Source organism: Lithobates pipiens, unplaced genomic scaffold (assembly GCF_037356315.1).
Source record: "Lithobates pipiens isolate NorthernLeopardFrog02 unplaced genomic scaffold, aLitPip1_a1.2 Scaffold_16, whole genome shotgun sequence".
NCBI classification, from domain to species: Eukaryota; Metazoa; Chordata; class Amphibia; order Anura; family Ranidae; genus Lithobates; species Lithobates pipiens.
Genome location: NW_027507748.1, coordinates 246,484,223 through 246,506,059, shown reverse-complemented (window position 1 = coordinate 246,506,059; position 21,837 = coordinate 246,484,223). Strand labels below are relative to the sequence as shown.

At 44.8% G+C, this 21,837-nt stretch overlaps 1 protein-coding gene across 16 annotated transcripts in view; it reads left to right on the top strand.

Moving 5' to 3' along the window:
* PLEKHA6 (pleckstrin homology domain containing A6) overlaps window positions 1-21,837 on the top strand; it is a 1,584,742-nt gene that overhangs the window by 1,297,364 nt on the left and 265,541 nt on the right. For 4 of the 16 annotated variants that reach the window (XM_077481242.1, XM_077481239.1, XM_077481240.1 and 1 more), the window contains 2 exons: window positions 7,694-7,836; window positions 7,918-8,446. The exons of 5 other annotated variants lie outside the window; for them this stretch is intronic. In XM_077481242.1, the coding sequence (XP_077337368.1) occupies window positions 7,694-7,836; window positions 7,918-8,087 (313 nt within the window). In that variant the 3' untranslated portion in view covers window positions 8,088-8,446. Of the gene's footprint in view, window positions 1-7,693; window positions 7,837-7,917; window positions 8,452-21,837 lie in introns of those variants that run through there. 7 more of the 16 variants (XM_077481249.1, XM_077481245.1, XM_077481237.1 and 4 more) reach the window with 4 other exon arrangements.

Below are 21,837 nucleotides of genomic sequence, written 5' to 3'. Positions count from 1 at the left end.
TTTGGAAGCCCAGCAGCAGGCAAATGCAAATCAGCAGCAGACAAATGCAACTTTGCAGCAGAGTTTGGAAGCTCAGCAACAAGCCCAGCAGCGATCTGAAGCCCGCTTCATAGACCTGTTGCAGAAGCAAGAGCAGAAATTTCAACAGCAAATAGAGACATTGATACAGCAACGTCCGCAGACCAATGAAGCAAGTGGGTACAATAATACCGCAACCTTTGGTGTGAGCCGTTTACTGACAAAAATGACTGGAGAGGATGATCCGGAGGTGTTTTTGACCACATTTGAAAGGACTGCTGAAAGGGAAAAGTGGCCTAAGGAGCAATGGGCTGGACTGGTGGCCCCTCTGTTAACTGGGGAATTGCAGAAAGCTTATTATGACCTAGAGCCTGACCAAGCAAAAGACTATGTGGTGCTAAAAGCAGAAATATTGGCACGGCTGGGTGTCACCCTGGCAGTCCGGGCTCAGCGTGTGCATAACTGGACTTTTCAGGTTGGAAAACCTCCCAGGTCTCAAATGTATGATCTCATTCACCTGAGCAGGAAGTGGCTGCAGCCAGAGATTTTGACCGCACCAAACATTGTGGAACGTGTGGTTATGGATCGTTTCCTGAGAGCTCTTCCTACTGCCATCCAAAAATGGGTAAGCCATGGAGACCCAGAAAAATGCAGATAAACTTGTGGATCTGGTTGAGAGGTACTTGGCTACAGAGAACTTGACCACCTCTTCCAGGGACTCATGGACTTTCCCCCCTAAGACCAGATCATCCCCAGTGGCGGGTAAGATGACTCCAAGGGGTGAGGGTGGAGAGAGTGAGAGGGTGGGAGTTCTACCTAAGGTCTGGCGGGAGCAGCCCAGGAAGCCCATGCTGCAAGAGGCAGCGAAAAAAATTATTTGCTACCGCTGCCGGCAAGAGGGACATATTGCAGCCAATTGCCCAGTTGTGGATGAGCCTATGCAATGTGACTTTATAAGGGAGAGACGTCAGTCGCTGTTTGCGACAGTTGCATGCACTGCCATTCGGGGACCTGAGAGACATTTATGTAAAATGTGTATTAATGGTAGACATGTTGATGTGTTGCTAGATTCAGGTAGCCTGGTAACATTGATAAAAGCTGAATTAGTTACTACAGAGGTCTCTGGGAAGAACAGGGTGGCTGTTATTTGTGTGCATGGGGACACCCGAGAGTATCCTGTAACTTCAGTGTTTTTTGAGACCCCCAAAGGTAACCTCTCTCATCAGGTGGGGTTAGTGTCTCACTTACCACATGATGCTATTGTGGGAAGGGATTTTCCAAAATTCTGGGAACTCTGGGATTGTCCTGAGGCCCCCATTGGTGCCCCTATAAACCAGGAAGATGACCAGAATTCCTCTGGGAGTGGTGAGGACTCTCCTGAATTTCCCTTGTCGGTATTGGCGGGGGAAACTCGAGAAACTGGGGAGGAGCCAACATCCTCAGATGAAAACATGCCGTTTGTGGAGTTTTCGGATCTTGAGGTTCACAGGGAAAATTTTGCCACAGAACAGTTAAAAGACCCCACCCTAATAAAGGCACGGGAAAATGTGGTGAAAATAGATGGCGAGTTAGTGAACCCAGATAAGACTTGCCCTTATCCTTACTTCACTATGGAAAGGGACCTGCTATATCGAGTGGCTCAAAGGGCAGAAGAAACCATTGAGCAACTTGTAGTGCCCAAACCTTACAGGAAGTTGGTGTTAGAATTGGCTCATGGACACATTCTGGGAGGTCATCTGGGGACAGAGAAAACCAGAGAGAGGGTATTGCAGAGATTCTATTGGGCTGGGGTCATGAAGGAAATAGAAAAGTATTGTTCCTCCTGCCCTGTGTGTCAGAAGTCGGCACCTATGCCACATTTCCGTAACCCACTGGTACCTCTTCCTATCATTGAGGTCCCCTTTGAGAGGATCGCAATGGATTTGGTAGGTCCGATAATGAAGTCTGCTAGGGGGCATCAGTACATTTTGGTTATATTGGACTATGCCACCCGTTATCCGGAAGCAATTCCTCTCCGAAATACCTCGACCAAAACCATAGCCAAAGAGCTATCCCTTGTTTTTAGCCGCGTGGGTATTTGTAAGGAACTGCTTACGGACCAAGGTACACCCTTTATGTCCCGGGTTATGAAAGAATTATGCAAGTTGTACAAAGTGAAGCAATTGCGTACATCTGTGTATCACCCCCAAACAGATGGGTTGGTTGAAAGATTCAACAAAACCCTAAAACAAATGTTAAAGAAGGTGGTGGATAGAGATGGAAAGAATTGGGACTGTCTAATACCCTATCTGATGTTTGCCATTAGGGAGGTACCCCAATCCTCTACGGGTTTCTCACCCTTCGAGTTGCTCTATGGGAGACACCCAAGAGGGCTGCTGGATATCGCCAAGGAAACTTGGGAAAATGAGAGTTCTCCTCACAGTGTGATTGAGCATGTTGCCCTGATGCAAGATAGAATTGCACAGGTAATGGCAATTGTAAAGGAACATTTAACCCAAGCGCAGTTAGCACAGCAGAGAGTGTACAACCGTGGGGCCAAGACACGTACTTTTTCCCCGGGGGATAGGGTCTTGGTGCTAGTCCCTACGGTTGAAAGCAAATTTCTGGCCAAATGGCAAGGTACATATGAAGTAATTGAAAAAATTAGTGAGGTGAACTACAGGGTTAGACAGCCAGGAAGGCGAAAGCTGGAGCAGATCTATCACGTCAATCTGCTGAAAGCCTGGAGGGATAGGGAATCCCTAGTCGCAGAGACTTTGTCACAAGTACAGCCTGATTGCTTAGTTCCTGATGTTGGGATAGCAGACACCTTATCAAAACCCCAACAACAGGAGGTTAAAGAGTTTGTACTTCGTAACAAAGAGATTTTCTCTGAGCTTCCGGGACAAACATCTGGCGTAGAGCATGACATTATCACCCCGCCAGGAGAAAGGGTAAAACTAAAACCTTATAGAATACCAGAGGCCCGACGGGAGGCAATACGTGGGGAGGTTCAAAGGATGCTGGAATTGGGTGTGATAGAGGAGTCCCAGAGTGACTGGTCCAGTCCTATCGTACTAGTGCCCAAACCTGATGGGAGCTGGCGGTTTTGTAACGATTTTAGACAATTAAATAAAGTTACAAAATTTGACACCTACCCCATGCCACGTATAGATGAGTTGGTTGACCGGCTGGGAACAGCTCGATATATGACAACTCTTGATCTCACCAAAGGGTATTGGCAAATTCCCCTGGCCGAATCGGCCAAGGAGAAAACTGCGTTTGTAACCCCAGATGGGGCATTCCAATATAAGAGAATGCCGTTTGGGTTACAGAATGCACCGGCAACATTCCAGCGGAAAATGGATAAGATTCTGAGGCCCCATCATAAATATGCTGCAGCTTACCTGGATGATGTGATTATCCATAGCACAGACTGGGTCTCACATTTGCCAAAAGTACAAGCAGTCCTAGACTCTATCCGGGAAGCTGGGTTTACGGCCAATCCAAAGAAGTGTACCATTGGACAGGAGGAGGCCAAATATCTTGGGTACACTATTGGGAGGGGGGTGATAAAACCCCAAGTCAATAAAGTCGAGGCCATACAGAGTTGGCCACGTCCCAACAGCAAGAAACAGGTACGAGCCTTTCTGGGAATCGCTGGCTATTATCGACGATTCATTCCCCATTTTGCTTCTCAGGCTGTGCCCCTCACCAACCTGACAAAAGGGAAAGAGTCGGTTATGGTTAAATGGTCCCCAGAGGCTGAGGAAGCATTTCAGTCCTTAAAAACAGCCTTATGTAGCCAGCCAGTGTTGTACTCACCAGACTTCTCTAAGGAATTTGTTGTACAAACTGATGCATCAGACGTTGGGTTAGGAGCAGTGTTATCCCAGGTCTGGAACGGGGAAGAGCACCCAGTCATTTACCTCAGCAGGAAGTTAAAGTCCCATGAGGTAAATTACTCCACGATTGAGAAGGAATGTTTAGCAGTGAAGTGGGCTCTAGATTCCCTTCGGTACTATCTGCTAGGTAGGCACTTTGACCTGGTGACTGATCACGCTCCTTTAAAGTGGATGGCTCAAAACAAGGAGACCAATAGAAGGGTAAATAGGTGGTTCCTGGCCCTACAGGAATTTAACTTTACAGTTAAGCATCGCCCTGGTGTTAAAATGGGGAATGTGGATGCTTTGTCTCGGATACATGCGTGTCTGGCTGCTTGTGTTACAACCCCAAGGTTGAAACAAGAGGGGGGGGTATGTGGCAGCACGCAGGTAAAATCACCTGGTTGTATTCAGGATGGGAAATATGTGGGTCCTAGATTCAGGCTTTATGCAGACTTTTACAATTAGAGGGGAAGAGTTAATGAGCCCAGCTGTAGTAAGTGGGCTCATTAAGACCTCTACAAAAAACCCCAGCATGCATAGGGAGATGCTCCATCCTGGAACCAGTTTTGTGTGTATAGACTGGGGAGTCTGAGATCTGTTCTGTGCGGTGAGTTAACGCCTGTGTGGCAAACCCCTACAATAGAGACAGGGACTGGGGCAGCACAAGGCTGCACCCAGTTGTTAGACAGGGAGTCTACGTGTGTAGTTAGAGGTCAAGCTGACCAGGATTTATTTTCTTGTTTTATTTTGTTTGGCTGTTATATGTATCACTGCATGTAGCCTAAATAAACCGGATCTTTTGTTTTTTGCACCTACACCGCTGTCTGCTGTGCCTGACTTTGTGTTGTGAACCCATCCAGGGGGTCACACACACCCGCTACCGAGCGAACCCCCTCACAATATATAAAATATAATAAAGCAAACTGGGAGGTGGGCCAGGAAGTGATGGAAAGAAATGGAAATATAAACCCACAGAACAGCATGCAATGATGTTAGATGATCACAGAGCCAAACAACAGTGAAGATTTTTGAAAACATTTTCAAATCTGCATTTAGCAAATGAATGGGATGGTAGTTTTGAGACAAGGTTGAAGTATCTACACATTGGGGTAAGTAGTAATGTTATAAACTTAACATAGTAGGCTTTAGTATACCCATCTGGACCAGTGCTTTTGCCATTGGATAGGGACTTCATCGGGGCCACCACCTCAATAGAGGCGATGGGGAATTCAAGATTTGCTTGCTGCTCTTGGGTCAGGGAAAGGAGCCCTGTAAAAGCAAGATATTCATCAATGCGAGACACTTTTAAGGCCCTGGTGGCAGAGGAAAGGGCAGCATCAAGATCATAAGGCCTGGCATAATAATTGTGGAACAGTTCCTGGCCAGCCTCTGCTAGGGTTGAGGGAAGGGTGGAGGGAAGGCTGCAGGGAACGGTAGAAAGTGATTCCCTGGCTTCAGTCTGGTCGTCCAGAAACTGCAGTTTGTTGAAGTACCACAGCCTGGGTACATACACTTGCGCTACTGCTGCTGCTGCTCCTAATCTGAGTGATTTCTCAATGTTATTATGCTCCTTCTTATACATGTTGCTCAAGATGCCAATTTTCTTTGCCAAGAACACAATGGTTGCATCGGGGACCTGAGTCATCACAAATTCCAGAAGTTCCTCCAGCGTTGACCTCCTAGCTTGTTTATTATAATATAAGCTGTGTTTCACCTCCCACAAATTCGTCATCTCCCTGTATTTGTCTATGAAACTGTCTATGAATTCTGGGTCCTTAAAGTGATTCATATTTCCTGTAAGACAATACACAAGACAAAAACACTAATGTCAGCCTAAACTCTCATAATCTTATCCCAATATAGGCCTCAATCTTGAATCAGTATAGGCCACTGATGGCCCAAGTTCAGATTTTAGCTTCGTTTGGGACACTCGCCTCCTACCTCCACACACAGATTGTACGTACAACACAAGCGTGTTAGCTTGATATACACTGCGCATGCGTGAAAATCCACCCGTGTCACCTGCCCCTGACATTCTTTCTAGACTATTCCCCGCCCCTTCTTGTTCGGCGCGCAGTGGGAGCGACATGGCGGAGTCACAACAGGTGTGTGATTGCAGTAGTAACGAGGAAGAGGAAAGCCTGGAGGCCAAAACGTCCCGATCCCGGAGGAGAAGATTTAAGGCCTCAAATATGGCCTTTCTAGAGATGGTGGACATCTTGAGGAGGAACGACTATGATGGCAAGAATGGACCGTACACCAACCTGAATGTGTGAGCGGCCAAAATCGTGACGAAAGTTGTGAAGAGTCTGCACACAAATTTTGGGGTAGGACAATCAAAGGAGCAAATAAGGAAATGCTGGTCAGACCTGAAACTGAGGGAGCGGTAACAGTATAGAAGGACCAAGAAAGTTCTTCTAAAAAGTAAGTAGTTGTCGTGTGTTCTGATTATTATTATTATTATACTTGCATGCTGCGCTATGTGATTTTCGTTACTGTTGTACAGTTTAAAATGACCACTTTCATGTTCGTGGGTGCATTAATCGGTCGTAGGAAACATTGTTTGCTCATTAACCCCCCTGGCGGTATTCCTGAGTCTGGCTCGGGGTGAAAATTTTGTACCATTAGCGGTAACCCCGAGCCAGACTCGCGACCGCATCGCTGGATCCAGGATGAGCTTACTTACCTTATTCCCTGGATCCAGTGATGTCCCCCCGCTGTGCGAGTGAGCCGTCCTCCGCTCGAGCTATCACATCGCCAAGCTCCATTCCCCGGCGCCAAATTCAAAAAGTAAAACACACAGTATAAGTACAGTATAATGTAATGTTACAGATTACATTGCTGTATGTAATTATTTTACGTCCCCTTTGTCCCTAGTGGTTTCTCTAGTGTCCTGCATGCAGTTTTATATCATAAAAACTGTTCTTTCTGCCTGGAAACTGGAGATTGTCCATAGCAACCAAAACTGTCCCTTTACATCAAAAATGGTTTTAGACCAGCTAGAAAACAGCGATAATAAATTGGAATCACTCGCAGATCCATCATCAAATACTCAAAAGTAATGACAGTGATAATTCTGCAACTGAGCAAATTTCTGTGTTTTTGATTTGATTACATTATTGAACATTTTTTATTATTGTTATATTATTATTTGGTATAATTATTTATAGTTATTTATTATATTATAATTTATGATTTCATTTTTCAAACTTTATCATACCCGGGATGTCTGCTAGACTCTGTTTTGCACAGATTTAAGTGAGTTATTCCTAAGAATTATAGGCCTACAATATAAAACGCCAAATTTTCATGCAAAATAATTGTACCACTTTTAGCACCTAAAATCTGAAATAATCATACCGCCAGGGAGCTTAAATATGATGTTTTGGGCAGATACAGGTTAAATACATTTGGTCATGCCTATTTGTCTAAAAATACATTTAGTACATTGATGTCTAGATGTGTTTGTAACTAGAATGAAATGCAAGATTGTTTCAGTGTAATGTAAGGAGAGGACACTCAGCTGCTGTTTACACATCTGGACTCAGGAGCACTAGTGTGGGACACGAGAACAAACTTTTTAAGGTTTCCCACACAAGTGCTACAGTGGATACTTGGGGTGTCTCCATCTGTGATAATTTACAGAAAAAGGTAAGTATTCCAGCTTGAGTATGGTAAAATTCAAGTCTTCAGCTTGGAACTCTACCCAAAACAGACAATTGTACCCCACTTCCCAGCAATGTTTCATATTCCTATTTCTGGACTCAAATATCTGTGTGCTAAGTATACCTTTTGTTTCATTCTCGTAGGGAGAAAAGACTCAGAGGACACCACTCAGAGGACACCAGGAACCCAACACCTCAGAAAGAAGGGGAACTCAGCACAACACCACACCCCAAGGATCTGGAGGAAGGAGAGGCGGAGGAAGTTGGTGAGATTGTCACCACAACAGGTGAGTATCTGACACCCCAGCTTCAGGTACTATATGTATGCCTGCATATTTATAATACATGGTTTTTAACCAAATTTTTAGCTGATGTGCTGGTTGTTGAAGAGCAAGCTCAACATTTCACAAGTGACAGTGCACAAAGGCTAATCAACGACATCATGGTCTGGAATGGTGAAATTGACATCATAAGGAAGGAACTCAATGTTAAGGAACAACAATTGAAGAACATGATTGGTGTGTTGGGTATAATCTGATATTCTTCCAAATGCCACCATTTTTCCATTTCTTGGAATTTACCAAAACTTTTTTTTGACATTTTAAAAGCCAAATTTTGAAGATGCACACGGTGTGTCAACATGTGCTATCTGCCATCAGAGGATATCAATGTGCGCATTTTGTGGGTGCAACCCCTTCCTTGTAACTCCTTGTAGTAGGTAAGAGGAAGGGGTTGCACCCCCAAAACACATCCATTGATCCCCCCATGATGGGAGATAGCACATGTTGACATTAGGCATGGGATCAGGAGGAAAATACCCATTTTGCTTTCAGTTTTTCTACATTGAACTTTGTAAGTTCCAGAGTTTTGTATGTTGTGTTTAGAAACGTGTGTTTATACCAAAAAGAAGAAAAAATTGAGAATTTTTTTTTAAAATTTTACACCAAAATTTTATAAATCACATGTGAATATGCATAGAATAAAAACTTTACTAATCAACAATGTGTGGCTTCTACTTTCAATGCTCAATACCAGTTTTTGAAGTAATTTTGTGTTTATAGTAACAGTGGGGATTATTTACTAAAGGAAAATCCACTTGGCACTACAAGTGCACTAGGAGATCATAGGAGACAGCCAAAAGCAAACACAAGCAATAGAGAAAATTCAAGATTTTATCAGATCCTTTTTTCTTTTTATTAAAAAAATATTTACACATTGTCTGGCAAGCAATGGCCCCCCTACCCCTAAAATAATTTACATATTTCTGGCGAACTTCATGGGCACTTTGGGATGCCAAGCCAGGACGGACAGTATCCAGCCCCGATCCACTATCCAGTCCCGTTTCTCAGGAAGTCCGGCCCCAGGCCCAACTGAGGCAATATAATTTTGGGCATTTTTCCTTAAATAATTGTGCAATAAGCAGCAGGATAAGATGATGTGGTTGATTTTGTAGTCCACCATATGCATTGCTATCAGAAACAGGCAGAACCGGTTGGCCATTATCCCAAAGGTATTCTCAATGACTCTTCTCACTGTGGCCAGTTGGTAGTTAAAAACCCTCCTCTCTGGGGTGAGGATCTTCTGGGGGAATGGCCTCATCAGGTGCTCGCCCAGACCGAATGCTTCATCAGCAATAAAGATGAACGTGAGTCCTTCAACGTTGTCCGCATCAGGTGGCAATGCCAGGCCACCAGTCTGGAGATGTTGGTAAAACTCCGTCTGGGTGAAGACTCCTCCATCCGACATCCAGCCATTATTCCCCACATCCACATAGAGGAACTCATATTGTGCCGACACCACCACCATTAACACTATACTATTAAACCCCTTATAGTTATAAAAGTAAGACCCCGAATGGGGTGGTGGCACAATGTGGACGTGCTTCCAACCTATAGCCCCTCCACAGTTGGGAAAGTCGTAACGGTCAGCAAAATGGGATGTCACGGTCTGCCATTCCTGTGGCATTGAAGGAAACTGTGGAGTCAAAACATTAAAAAAATATTAGTACTTTTGCACATAACATTGCAAGCAGATTAGACAAAAACATCCTTGACTAACATCAGTATAACATTTATTTTAAGGAGTATTTCAAGACAAGAATATAAGGTTCACGTATCAGATTCTTCGCCCCCTCTGATGGCCCACTGTAAACATTTTGGAGGGGTTCAAGCTGCGTTTGGGACACACAAAAAAAAGCCTCTTGCACTCTGCCTGAATTTAAGGACACACATAAAATTTGTACACATTTTAGGGAGCGTTTAGGGTAAAGCAGTACAATGGAACTGACAAAATACATTAAGTGACTAGGCTAGGTGTATATGGACCCAGGATAGCATGCTGTGGGGAGGTTAGTGAAGGCAAATATGCATGTAGGCCAAAAAAGGAGCATTAAAAGCTTACAGCAAGCAGAGGACAAAGGGGACATTCACAGCATATTCCAATCATGGTAATTAGGGAATGATGAAAGAAATACAATACATTAGCAAACATTAAATACATAGAATGTGATGTTAAAGAAGAAAACTTACCCTAATATAGTCCTTCTGCAGGACCTGAATGATGGCAGAAGCATATGAGAGAATTGATCACGCTGGAGCAACCAATTCTTGGTCCATGAACTCCTCCCCACCCTGTTCATGGACTGGGCTTGGGTCAAAGCTAGAACCCCAACACCAAGCCCCTGCACAGCACAAACTGTACGACAAGTACAGTAGGTGACCGCGATATTGTGCGGCGAGATTGACACCCTACGAGCTCCGTCGCGGGAGCCAGCGCCGAGCTGGCTCGCATCGGGAAAGGAAACATTTTTATTTTCCTTTCCCGATAAGCGACAAGCATTGCTGGCCGGGTTGACACTGGCGCGGGGATCCGAATTGGATTCCTGCCAATACCAGGCACTCTGTGGTATGAATCTCAAGGGAGAACTCCACGCTAAATGTAAAAAAAAGCCCTTAGGTCTGGCAGGGATTTTAAGGGGATCCCCTTCGCCGGAAAAAATGGCGTGGGGTCCCCCCCAAAATCCATACCAGACCCCTATCCGAGCACGCAGCCCGGCCAGTCAGGAAAGGGGGTGGGGACGAGCGAGCGCCCCCCCTCCTGAGCCGTACCAGGCTGCGTGCCCTCAACATGGGGGTGCCTTGGGGAAGGGGGGCCGCGTGTCACCTTGTCCCCAGGACAAGGGCCTCTTCCCAACAACCCTGGCCATTGGTTGTCAGGGTCAGCAGGCGGGGGGCTTATCGGAATCTGGGAGCCCCCTTTAATAAGGGGCACCGGATCCCGGCCCCCCACCCTATGTGAATGAGTATGGGGTACAATGTACCCCTACCCATTCTCCCTAAAGAACAGGTTGCATTTCTTATGACATTGCTTAGGTTTGCAGCTTCTCATAATTATTTTTGGTTTAACCACCAATTTTATAGACAGGTTATGGGAGTTGCTGTTAATGGCCAAGAGGGAGGAGGATGTCATCTATGCCCAGGACATTCCACAACTGGTCCTGTGGGCAAGGTACATAGATGACATCCTCCTCCTATGGGACAGCCAAGTTTGTGACCTTTTGAGCTTTTTACAATCCCTTAATAATGATCAAAGGGGAATTCAATTGAATTACGAGATGAGTCAGGTTGGAATAAATTTTTTGGATTTAAATATTTCTATGAAAGATGGGGTATTTGTCACTTCTACCTTCTTTAAGGGGACAGACAGAAATTCCTTTATTCCCACCGATAGTTGTCATCATGCCCCCTGGCTCAGAGCAGTCCCCAAAAGTCAATATATGGGCTGAGGCGGAATTGCTCTTATGCAGGGGAGTTTCCGATTCGAGCCGATGTCCTTACCTCCAGATTTTTGGAAAAGGGCTATGAGTACATCTTTTTGGCCGAAACTCTGGAGACCATTTCTAATATGGATAGAGCAGATTTGTTGAGAGAAAGGGGCCCAAGGAGGGATGATGGTTTTCAGGAAAACGTCCCCTTCGTGACCACCTATTCTCTACAATATAAGAGTATAAAACATTTGGTGAACAAACATTGGCATATTGTCAATAATGATGCCGTATTAAAAAGTGTCCCACCTGATAGACCTAGAATGGTATTTAGGGGTGTCCCTTCCTTAAGACATCAATTGGCCCCCAATGTTATTGATCCGCCAAAAACGAGCAGAGGTTTTTTTGACCAGCTAACAGGTTATTATAGGTGTGGAAAATGCGGCGTTTGTTCTCTCAATATATGAACATACTACCAACTTTACCTCTACAGTTACACAGAGGAATCACATTATTAAACCATGTATTACCTGTTCTACGACGGGTGTGGTCTACATGTTGCAGTGCCCGTGTGGACTGCAATATGTGGGACATACCAAGCGCCCACTACAGGTGCGTTTAAATGAACACATCGCAAATATATTGATAGGGTTCCCCAAACATTCGGTATCCAAGCATTATTTGTTAAAACATAATAAAGACCCTTCAAAGACTTTGTTTTTGGGTATCGGCAAGTTCAAACCATACTGGCGAGGGAGCTCGCTAGTGGGGGAAATATCCAAGTTGGAAATTACATGGATCCATTGTTTGAAGTCTTATGTTCCATATGGACTCAATATTGATACAGATGTTAATGCATTCATAGACAATTCCTAAAAATAATGATTTTTTGGTTACGTTTTATTGTTTAATATTTGTAAACTTGATCTGAGACGTGGAGGTATGCCTTTGTAATATATATCCCCTCTAAGGTCATGATGGTAGACCATAGTGGTTAAATTTTCCGCATTATATTTATATATTTATATAATTTTATATGATTTATGGTCTTGATGCATTACTCGAAGGTGGAGAGATTTCTATGGGTGGGGGGGGGGGTGAATAGAGGGGGGTGGTGGGGGTTAAGTAGGAGTTGGTGTATTTCATTTCTACACTAATTTCAGGTCACTAATTTTTTATAATATTTTTGCACACAAAAAAGTAGGGGGTAGTCAGGTGAGGGGGGTGGGAGGTGTGGGGGGGGGGGAGTTGTGTAATAGGGGGTTGGTATAATCCATCACCACAACAATATGATTCACAAAAATATATTTTATCACAAAATATATTTTATCACAAAATATATTTTTTCAAAATATATTTTTTCATAATTTTTTTGTGCATTTTTTATATAATTACGTTTGGAATAATAATATACTAATTTAGATGAATGAATTTGTATCTTTATCACTTCATTCATATCATTCACTTTTTATTTTATTTTATTATTATCATTATATATTTCTAAATAAAAAAATATACATCTGTTCACTTTTGATTATTTACATTAATTAAATAATGAGCACAATGTATTTGTTTTTATTTTTTATATTTAATTTATTTTTTACACGGAATTTATTATTAGTATATATTTTTTCCCCATATTTCCAATGGGGTTCATTAAAGGTAATTTATCCATTGGCATGCATTGCCATAGGAGCTAATGATGTAAGGGTTTAATATATATGGCACCGACAAAAATGTATTTTTCAATCCTCTAGGTTCCTTTAGTCTGTTTTTTATTGTATTTTCTAGTAACTGTCAATTACTATGTAGGGTGATTTTGACTGTTACAAGACACTCTTTTGCCCTTATAGTACGCTATATAGAATAGTGATTTTGCCCACAGATAAGATGGAGGTTTTGGTCAGACCTCTACATTTCAGAACAAGGCCTGGCTATATAAAATGGTGGTGCGTTGTGGACGCTGTGACTCCACCACCCTGTACAAGAGGAGGACGGGCTCCCGTGTTTGCCGGCCGGCTTGTATTTACATGATTGGATATACTTTTTTTATGTAAGTGCATCTCTTTTTATGATTAAAGAATATTAATGGTTTTACGCCATGGGAAGTTTTACTTTCTTTTCTGAGCATATTCATTGCTTGGTAATGGGAGTGTGGAGCACCATAGTGACCTACAGTATATGAAATGTCGCCCCTGTGAAAGCAAGACATCTGGTACAAGTGAGAGATTGCGATTGGCTTTTACCATAACGCTCCTTACGCTTTTACCATCTGGTAAGCGCAATCTTTTGTCGGTGGCTGGGCACATTTTAATACTTGTGTGGAATCACCGTGGTGCATTTATTTGATGCTGAGAGATTCACTTTCAGCACAAAAACATTTATTTTTCTGTGGACTTTTATCAACCTAATACGTGAAAAACCTTATGGTGAATGTAGTACTGTTTACTGACAATTGTGACAGTTACCTTTATTTCTTGGAGCAGCTCTATTTTCCTTTTCTATTGAGTGTGTGTGTGTATCCCACAGTTGAGCAGCAGCCTTGTGATTTTTATCTTTATTGTTATATTTATTTTTCAAGTCTAGCACGGTTTACCCCCCTCCCCCCCCCCCCCCACTCCTAGTTATAACTACTCCTAGGTATAACATCTAAATATTATGACAAGGATATAATCATGATATATCAAAAGTGGATAAATATCTGTCAATGGGAATTATGACAATTACAAAGCTGAATAAACATCCATCAATACATTTTCCAGTGACTATAATTAAATAAAGTGCATTAGTGATAGGGGCGTGGCCTGACCTTGCATGGAGTAGGACGCGTGTCTCCGGAGCTCCGCCGAGGAATCCTGTCTCCCACGCTGATCCTGTGACACCACAGCACCGATACTCACCTAAACACGTCAGGCAGGCGTCCCTCCATTCCGGCACATATGTCTCCCTCGAAATCCCGACAATCGGCGGCGGCGCGGTTGTCACAATACCGCCGGCATGTGAGTGAGGAGGGGGTGGAAAATGGCGGTGCGGAGGAGCCGGGAGGGCCGCGTGTGGCGGGAGACACAGACAGGCTTCTTGAAGCCATTACATTGTGCCGCACGTCCCTCACATCCCAAATTGAGGAAGTGCAAACGGACATATCTTTATTGAGGCAAGACTTTCAGAAACTGCGGGACCGGGTGAGGGACACTGAGACCCGTATCAGTAATGTGGAAGACGCTCTCCCACCACTGCAAAATGATGCTGACCACATGCAGAAGCAAATAGATCTCCTGATTGCTAAACAGGACGAAATGGAAAATCGCATACGCAGATGCAACATCCGATTGATTGGTCTTCCGGAGGGAGCTGAAGGTAAGGACCCCACAACTTTTCTGGAACAATTGCTGATAAGTACCTATGGCAGAGAGTCTTTTTCCCCCATGCTGGCGGTTGAACGCGCGCATCGTATGCCTGCCAGGCCTCCACCGCAGGGTGCACCTCCACGCACCTTTATTGCAAAACTCCTGAATTATAAGGACAGAGATGCTGCACTCCGCATGGCTCGGGAAAAGGGTAATATCCCTGTGGGCAATACTAAAGTTGCAATCTTCCCAGATTTTCCCGCGGACGTCCAGAAACGCCGTCAGAGTTTCATGGAGGCCAAAAGATTACTACGTGCACAGCAAGTGAAATACTCTATGCTATTCCCAGCGCGCCTCAGGGTGGAGGCGGGAGACCGGGCGCTCTTCTTTGAACAACCCAGAGAGGTCATAGCATGGCTGGAACGCAGAGTGCCTCAAGATGGAGCTGCCTGAGACCCTTTGGGACGTGTGAGCTAACACCCCCTTTTTTTTTTGTTTCTCCCCTGGTGTCCTGGAACTATGACAGGTTGCCTGATCTCTATTTGCTGCTCTATTATCGCCAGGGTGCTTGCACTTGAGGCGTATGTTACCTTTATGCCCTTTTCTACTTTGAGATCTGCGGAACTTTCCGATTCCGGGACATTTGCGCCAGCTGATGGTGTCACCGTTAATGGATCAACTTTTTCCCTTTTTTCTTAGTGTCCCTGTTGGGGGACCTTTTCTGCAATACATACCTGTGTGCTTTGGTATGCATTACATACCTTTGAACTTTGGTTTTCCCCTTTTTTTTTCTCTTTCTTCTTTTTCCTCCTGGAGCAAGGGGAGACATGTTGGGCCTACGGTCTAATTGCACGGTGCAGCGAAACACTGCTCCATTGTCTGCTGGGACTTCTTCTTGTTATGAGGGAGCTGATCACTGGGACTGGACAGCAACTGACACTTTTGCCTATTTACCCGGGTCACCACTGTGTGCTGTTATACAGGGGGCTCTGCTTTGCCTTGCCCTCTGGTACCGGTGGCCGCGACCCTCTTTCAGACTTATTGCTCTAAACCTTTTTATTGATCTAATGAAACTGGTTTTCCCAGCCAGACATGTTTGGTTTTTCAGGGAATATGCCCGCACAAGTTGGGGTTGGTGCAGGGTAGGGTGGGGGGAGGGGGGTGGTTTGGTTAGAGTTTCTATGCAGAAGATTACTATAACTATATTGAAGTATGTATCTGAACTAAGTGTTGCTTTTATTGAATGTTTTTTACCATTACTGCCTATGCAGCCCCTGTTTGGGCTTGATCAAGCACAACAGTATTGGGGTGCGTTTATAGGAGGACTGTTAGGGGGTAGGCCGACTGCACTTATTACTTTATATGAATCTTTATGGCATCTATACGGTTTCTTACCTGGAACGTGAGGGGCCTGCGCAATAAAATTAAGCGCGCGGCAGCCTTCACGTTCCTCAAAAAGCAAAGGGCGGAAGTGATGGTGCTAGTTGAGACGCATGTGGAGGGTGGACTGCAGATGGCCCTTAAACGCCCTTGGATTGGGTGGGCATTTCATTCCACCTACACGTCTCATTCGAGGGGGGTTTCGGTACTTGTAGCTAAGTCTGTCCAATTTGAACTTTGTGAAATTCTTACTGACCCACAGGGCAGGTTTGTGTTTCTACATGCTAAATTGTATGGGGAACCCTACCTTATTATGGCCTTTTATATCCCCCCTCCATTTACCATGACGCTGGTTGTAGAGGGACTGTCTTTTATGTCCAGACATCCGGCGGTTCCTGTTATCTGGCTGGGGGATTTCAACACTACGCTTAACCCCTCCCTGGATAGGCTCAAGCCCCCCGAGTTGATGATGGGGCAAGCTGGGACCACTAGGTTGTCCAGGCTTATAACCACCGTTCATCTTGTGGACACTTGGAGACACAAATTCCCTCAAAAGCAGGAGTATTCATGCTTCTCACCCACACATGGTTCTCTCTCCCGTATTGATTTTATACTAATATCTAAGCAACTCACTCCCAGACTCAGAGAAGTATTGTTCTGCCCCAGACTACTTTCGGACCACAGCCCCTACTCTGTAGTGCTTGACGCACCCCTGGGTAGGCCTCCACGGGCGTGGCGGCTAAATCCGTTCTGGCTGACATTATTACCCGAAGATGACACTATTGAGGCGGAGTGGATAAAAAATTTTGAGGATAATGACCAAACGGCCTCAGCTCCAGCAGTATGGGATACATTTAAATTACACGCTCGATCGGTGCTGACTGCCCACATTAATAGGCTCAAAGCTGACTCGGCTACTGTCATTATTGAGGCTGAGGCAGATTTGAGCTCCAGGGAACGCACCTACATAGACGACCCGTCTACGGCAAACGCTGACGCACTTAGACTACAGTCGAGAGTGGTTTCCCAGCTGCACCAAGACAAGGCCCGACAGAAACTTTTTTTTACCAAACAAAAATATTTTGAATCTGGGGAGAGAGCTGGTAAGTTGCTAGCATATTTGGTGCACAGGGAAGACAGGCCCCCGGTTGTTATTTCTCTGCGGGGTAAGGGTGATACAATGATCACGGACCCTTCCGAGGTGACAGCTAGATTTCGAGACTTTTTTGCAGACTTATACACCACTACAGTCTCTGACGACACCACTCCGATGGACAGCTTTTTGGCGCAGGTTTCCCTCCCCCAAGTTACGGAGGAACAGGTGCAGGTGCTGGAGGCTCCCCTGACCACCGATGAAATAGTGGGTGCTATTGCGGAATTTGCAAAATCCAAGTCACCGGGGTCAGATGGTCTCCCCATTGAATTTTATTCCCGATACCAAGATGTGCTGGCGCCTAGGCTTCTCGCCCTCTACGGGAATCTTTTTGATACACTGACATTGCCTCCGTCCATGAGAGAGGCAACAATAGTTTTGATTCCCAAACCAGGAAAAGATCCGGGTTTCCCAGAATCATACCGCTCAATCTCCCTATTGCAGGTAGATATCAAGATTTTAGCTAAAATACTCGCTACTAGGTTGAACGGAGTGATCCTTAGCCTGATTCAGGCTGACCAGGCGGGCTTTATGCCGGGGCGGAATACGTTGTTCAATCTACGCAGGCTTTTTATGAATCTTCAGGCAACACATGAGGCGGTGGGTGAACGTGTGGTAGTGGCACTTGACACGGCTAAGGCATTTGACTCAGTGGAATGGGAGTACTTGTGGAAGTGTCTAGCGGGATACGGCTTTGGCCCGAACTTTATCCGGTGGGTGAGGCTGCTGTATCATCGTCCAACGGCTAAGGTGGTGGCGAATGGGTGGTCTTCCCGGGCGTTTGGCCTTGGTAGGGGTACCAGACAGGGGTGCCCACTGTCCCTGCTATTATATTGGCTGCTGAACCTTTAGCGGTATCGATTCGTGCGGACCCCGCGATTAGAGGACTGACGATGGGTCGACTAACCGAAAAAATCAGTCAATACGCTGATGACACGTTGCTATACCTGGCGGACTCGGGCCCTTCCCTCGCAAAGGCCCTACACATGATAGAGTGGTTTGGTAGCTTTTCCGGCCTCCGTATAAACTGGGAAAAATCCCAAATTTGACCTATTGACAGTTTTCCACAGTCAGAATCTCAGGCCAGTCTGCCTCTTCAGCGAGTTAACACTATTAAATATCTGGGGGTATATGTCTCTAGGAATCCAGCAGATTACATTGCGCTGAATGTAGAACCATTATTCTCCCTGGTGCGTACCAAGATTCAGGCCTGGTCTCGCCTCCCCCTTGGGGTTTGGGGGCATGTTAATCTGATTAAAATGGTCCTCTTACCTAAACTACTGTATGTGCTGTGGCATACCCCGGTATATTTGCCACTGAAATATTTTAAATCCCTTGAAAGTCTCCTTAGGCCCTTTGTGTGGGGGAATAATAGACACAAGCTTGCTTGGCAGGCTTTGAAAAGCCCGACTGATATGGGGGGCATGGCTCTTCCAGATCTAAACCATTACTTTGTTGCCTCACAACTATCTCAGCTTTTTCATGTAGACAAGACTGATAAACAACATTTTCTTTCCCTTCTCTCCCCTACTTGGGCACAAATTGCAGATGATCCGATAGCTGCTATCTCGACGGGGGCGGGGAGCTCTGTTGGGGAGCCAGGTAAACACTCCATGCTTTTTCATTACAGAAGGATTTGGGATCTGGCATCCACTAAACTGAATGTTGCATCACCAAATGACTATACCCCACTTTGGCATAACAAACAACTGCCGGAACTTCAAAAGATCCAGGGTGTTCAGTTATGGGTATCGAGGGGAGTATACTACCTGCATCACCTGATTCACCATGGTACTATTAAAACGTTTCAGGCGCTGCAGGAGGAATTTGGTATTCCAAACACTATGCTATATCAATACCTACAGGTTCAACATGCACTTGGAGCACAGTTTCTGCAGTCATTGCCTCGGCCTGCTCCCAATCCTATTGTCGCCATAGTGAAGGATACTGATCCCAAAAAGCTAATCTCATGCTTTTATGGTATGCTTACGGCCCCCGTCTCGGCGAGACTAGCGTATGCTCTGAAGTCCCGCTGGGAGGGCGATGTGGGTGAGCTGACGGATGAGGAGTGGGAGGAGGCCCTGGAGACATGCAAGTTGGTGTCCCCTAGGCTCCAAGACAGGCTTTCTCAGATCTATATAGTGCATAGAGCATACCTCACCCCCCTCAGGACCGCCAAATATAATACGAATCAATCTGTGCTCTGCCCGATGTGTACTCTAGAGACTGGGACGTTCTTCCATCTTATATGGTCTTGCCCCAAACTACAGGAACTTTGGAAACAAGTAGTGTCATTCCTACATGATGTTATGGGCTCGCCCTTGGCTCTCGACCCCAAACCCTGTCTACTACGGATATTTCCTGATGTATTAGATAAAATTACTAACACTTTCCTGCAGGAAACTTTGTTTTCTGTTCGAAAGGTGATAGCTAGACAGTGGATGAGGCCCCTGCCACCCCGGGTTGAGGACTGGAAACGGGAAGTTAATTCTACGCTCCCATACAAAAAATTCTTATATCAAAATAGAGGTTGCCCAGCAAAATATCATAGAATATGGGATAAATGGCTGCAGGAGGCTGCCACGTGTGATGAGGGAATTTGATGTCATATTACAGTAAATACTATGTCAATGTTAGGACTTTCCTTGGAAGTGATACATAATGGCTACTGTAATGGAGAAATGTTTCTTATCTATTGTTAAGGTTATGACGCAACACCTTTTTGAATGTTCGGTGTATGCCACTGTGATTGTAATCTCTGCAATAATGTTCAATAAACATTACCTGTTTAATATAAAAAAAAAAGTGCATTAGTGATATAAGTGTACAGAGTCTTTTCTTTGTAAAAAAAAAAAAAAGCCGCACAAGAGCACTTTTTTTTTTTCACAAAGACAAAACTCTGTTTGCACTGATATCACTAATGCACTTTATTTAATTATAGTCACTGGAAAATGTATTGATAATTGTTTATTCACTTTTGTAATTGTCATAATGCACATTGACAGATGTTAATCCACTCTTGATATAGCACTATTATAGCCTTATCATAATATGTAGCTGTTATACCCCCCCCCCCCCCCCCCCCCCAGTCTCGTAGCTGTAGCTTGCAGGTCTTCATTTAAATCCAAGACTGTTGCAGAGAGTGAACTTTTAAAGCAATATTGAAGCTTTTTTTTTCTTTTCATACATCAGGGGACACAGAGCAATAGTAGTTACTATGTGGGTTAATAGGCCACCAGTAGGTGATGGACACTGGCACGCATTAAGGCCAGAAGTGCACTCCCTATATAACCCCTCCCATTGCTGGGACCTCAATTTTTTCGCCAGTGTCTAAGGTGTTGGTCACGGTTAAAGATGTGCTGTGCTGAGCTCCACTGGAGCAATCCTTGCTCGGGCTAGCCACGCTGACCGGATCCGTTCAAAGTGTCTTTTAATGGGCCTAAGGAATGGTACCCGGGCCTCATGTCCAAAGAAGCAAGGTTTTGCCTGCGAATGCTTCTCTTTTTACAGAGCTGGACCCTGGGATCCAGTACTTTTTGGTAGTAAGGCCATAATGTTTTTACTGGCAGGGTGCTGTTGCAGGTCCCGGATTGTGAGTAACCTCTAGGTTCCCCTGTTCCTGAAGGTTTCGGAGCCCACTGTGAAGGGTGAAGATTGGTTTTAATCTCAGATAACCTCGTGTGTCGATTCGCGCTTTTCATTTTGCGCTTTTCATTTCGTGCTTTTCAGTTTTATTTCTGAACAGCTGTTCGTCAACCAGACATGTTGCGGAATTGGAGGAGGTATAACGTGTTATTTATTATTGGCCTTGGAGTTATTGCTTTGACATTATTTTTTGGTTGAATAACGATTTTCTATATTTTTGGATGCATAGAATGTACTTTTTGGTTAAGTTATATTGGCAGATAGCATGTCTAATTGTATTTGTTTTCTTTTTTTAATGCAAATGACAGTTTGGGAGTAGCCAGTAACATTTAAAAAAATACAATGTCAAATTGACAAGGGGCACCAACATAGTTGTATGTTTGATCTTAAAAACTATGCGATAATGTGTTGTGGTAACTTGGCCAAAAAAACCAAAACATAATAATATTATTCTTGATATCACTAGGAAAAAAATCAACAAAATGAAAGATCTTCCTTCCCCTAGAGAAGATCCAGAAGGTGGACAGGGCAATGTTATTCCTCCAGGCAGCTGCCAGGTCTCGATAAGACAATTTATGTCGGCTCTGGGCTTACTAACATCCACGCTTCTGGCAGTGCAGTGGGCAGGGCTGCACTTTCTCCCTTTGCAACTATTCATCCTGGGGGTTTGGGACCACAGTCAGGGGTCCCTGTACTCCCTGATATACTTGTCAAGTCAAAAGTCAAATCTGTCTCAAGGCCTGGAGTGGGACCATCACGTCCGATACGAGTGGCACTGGTTGGGGGGCGCACCTAGAAAGCGCAAAGTGCCTGGGGGAGAGAGGACACAAAGAGGTCCTTGAACTGGAGGGAGCTGAGAGCAATTGCCTTGGAACTCAGAGCCTTTCAGAAAGAACTCCAGGGACCGCATGTGCAGGTCTACTCGGGCAACTCCTCAGTGGTGGCCTATATCAACAGGCAGGGGGGCGCCAGGAGCAGGTCCCTGTGGGTCCTGGCGGAA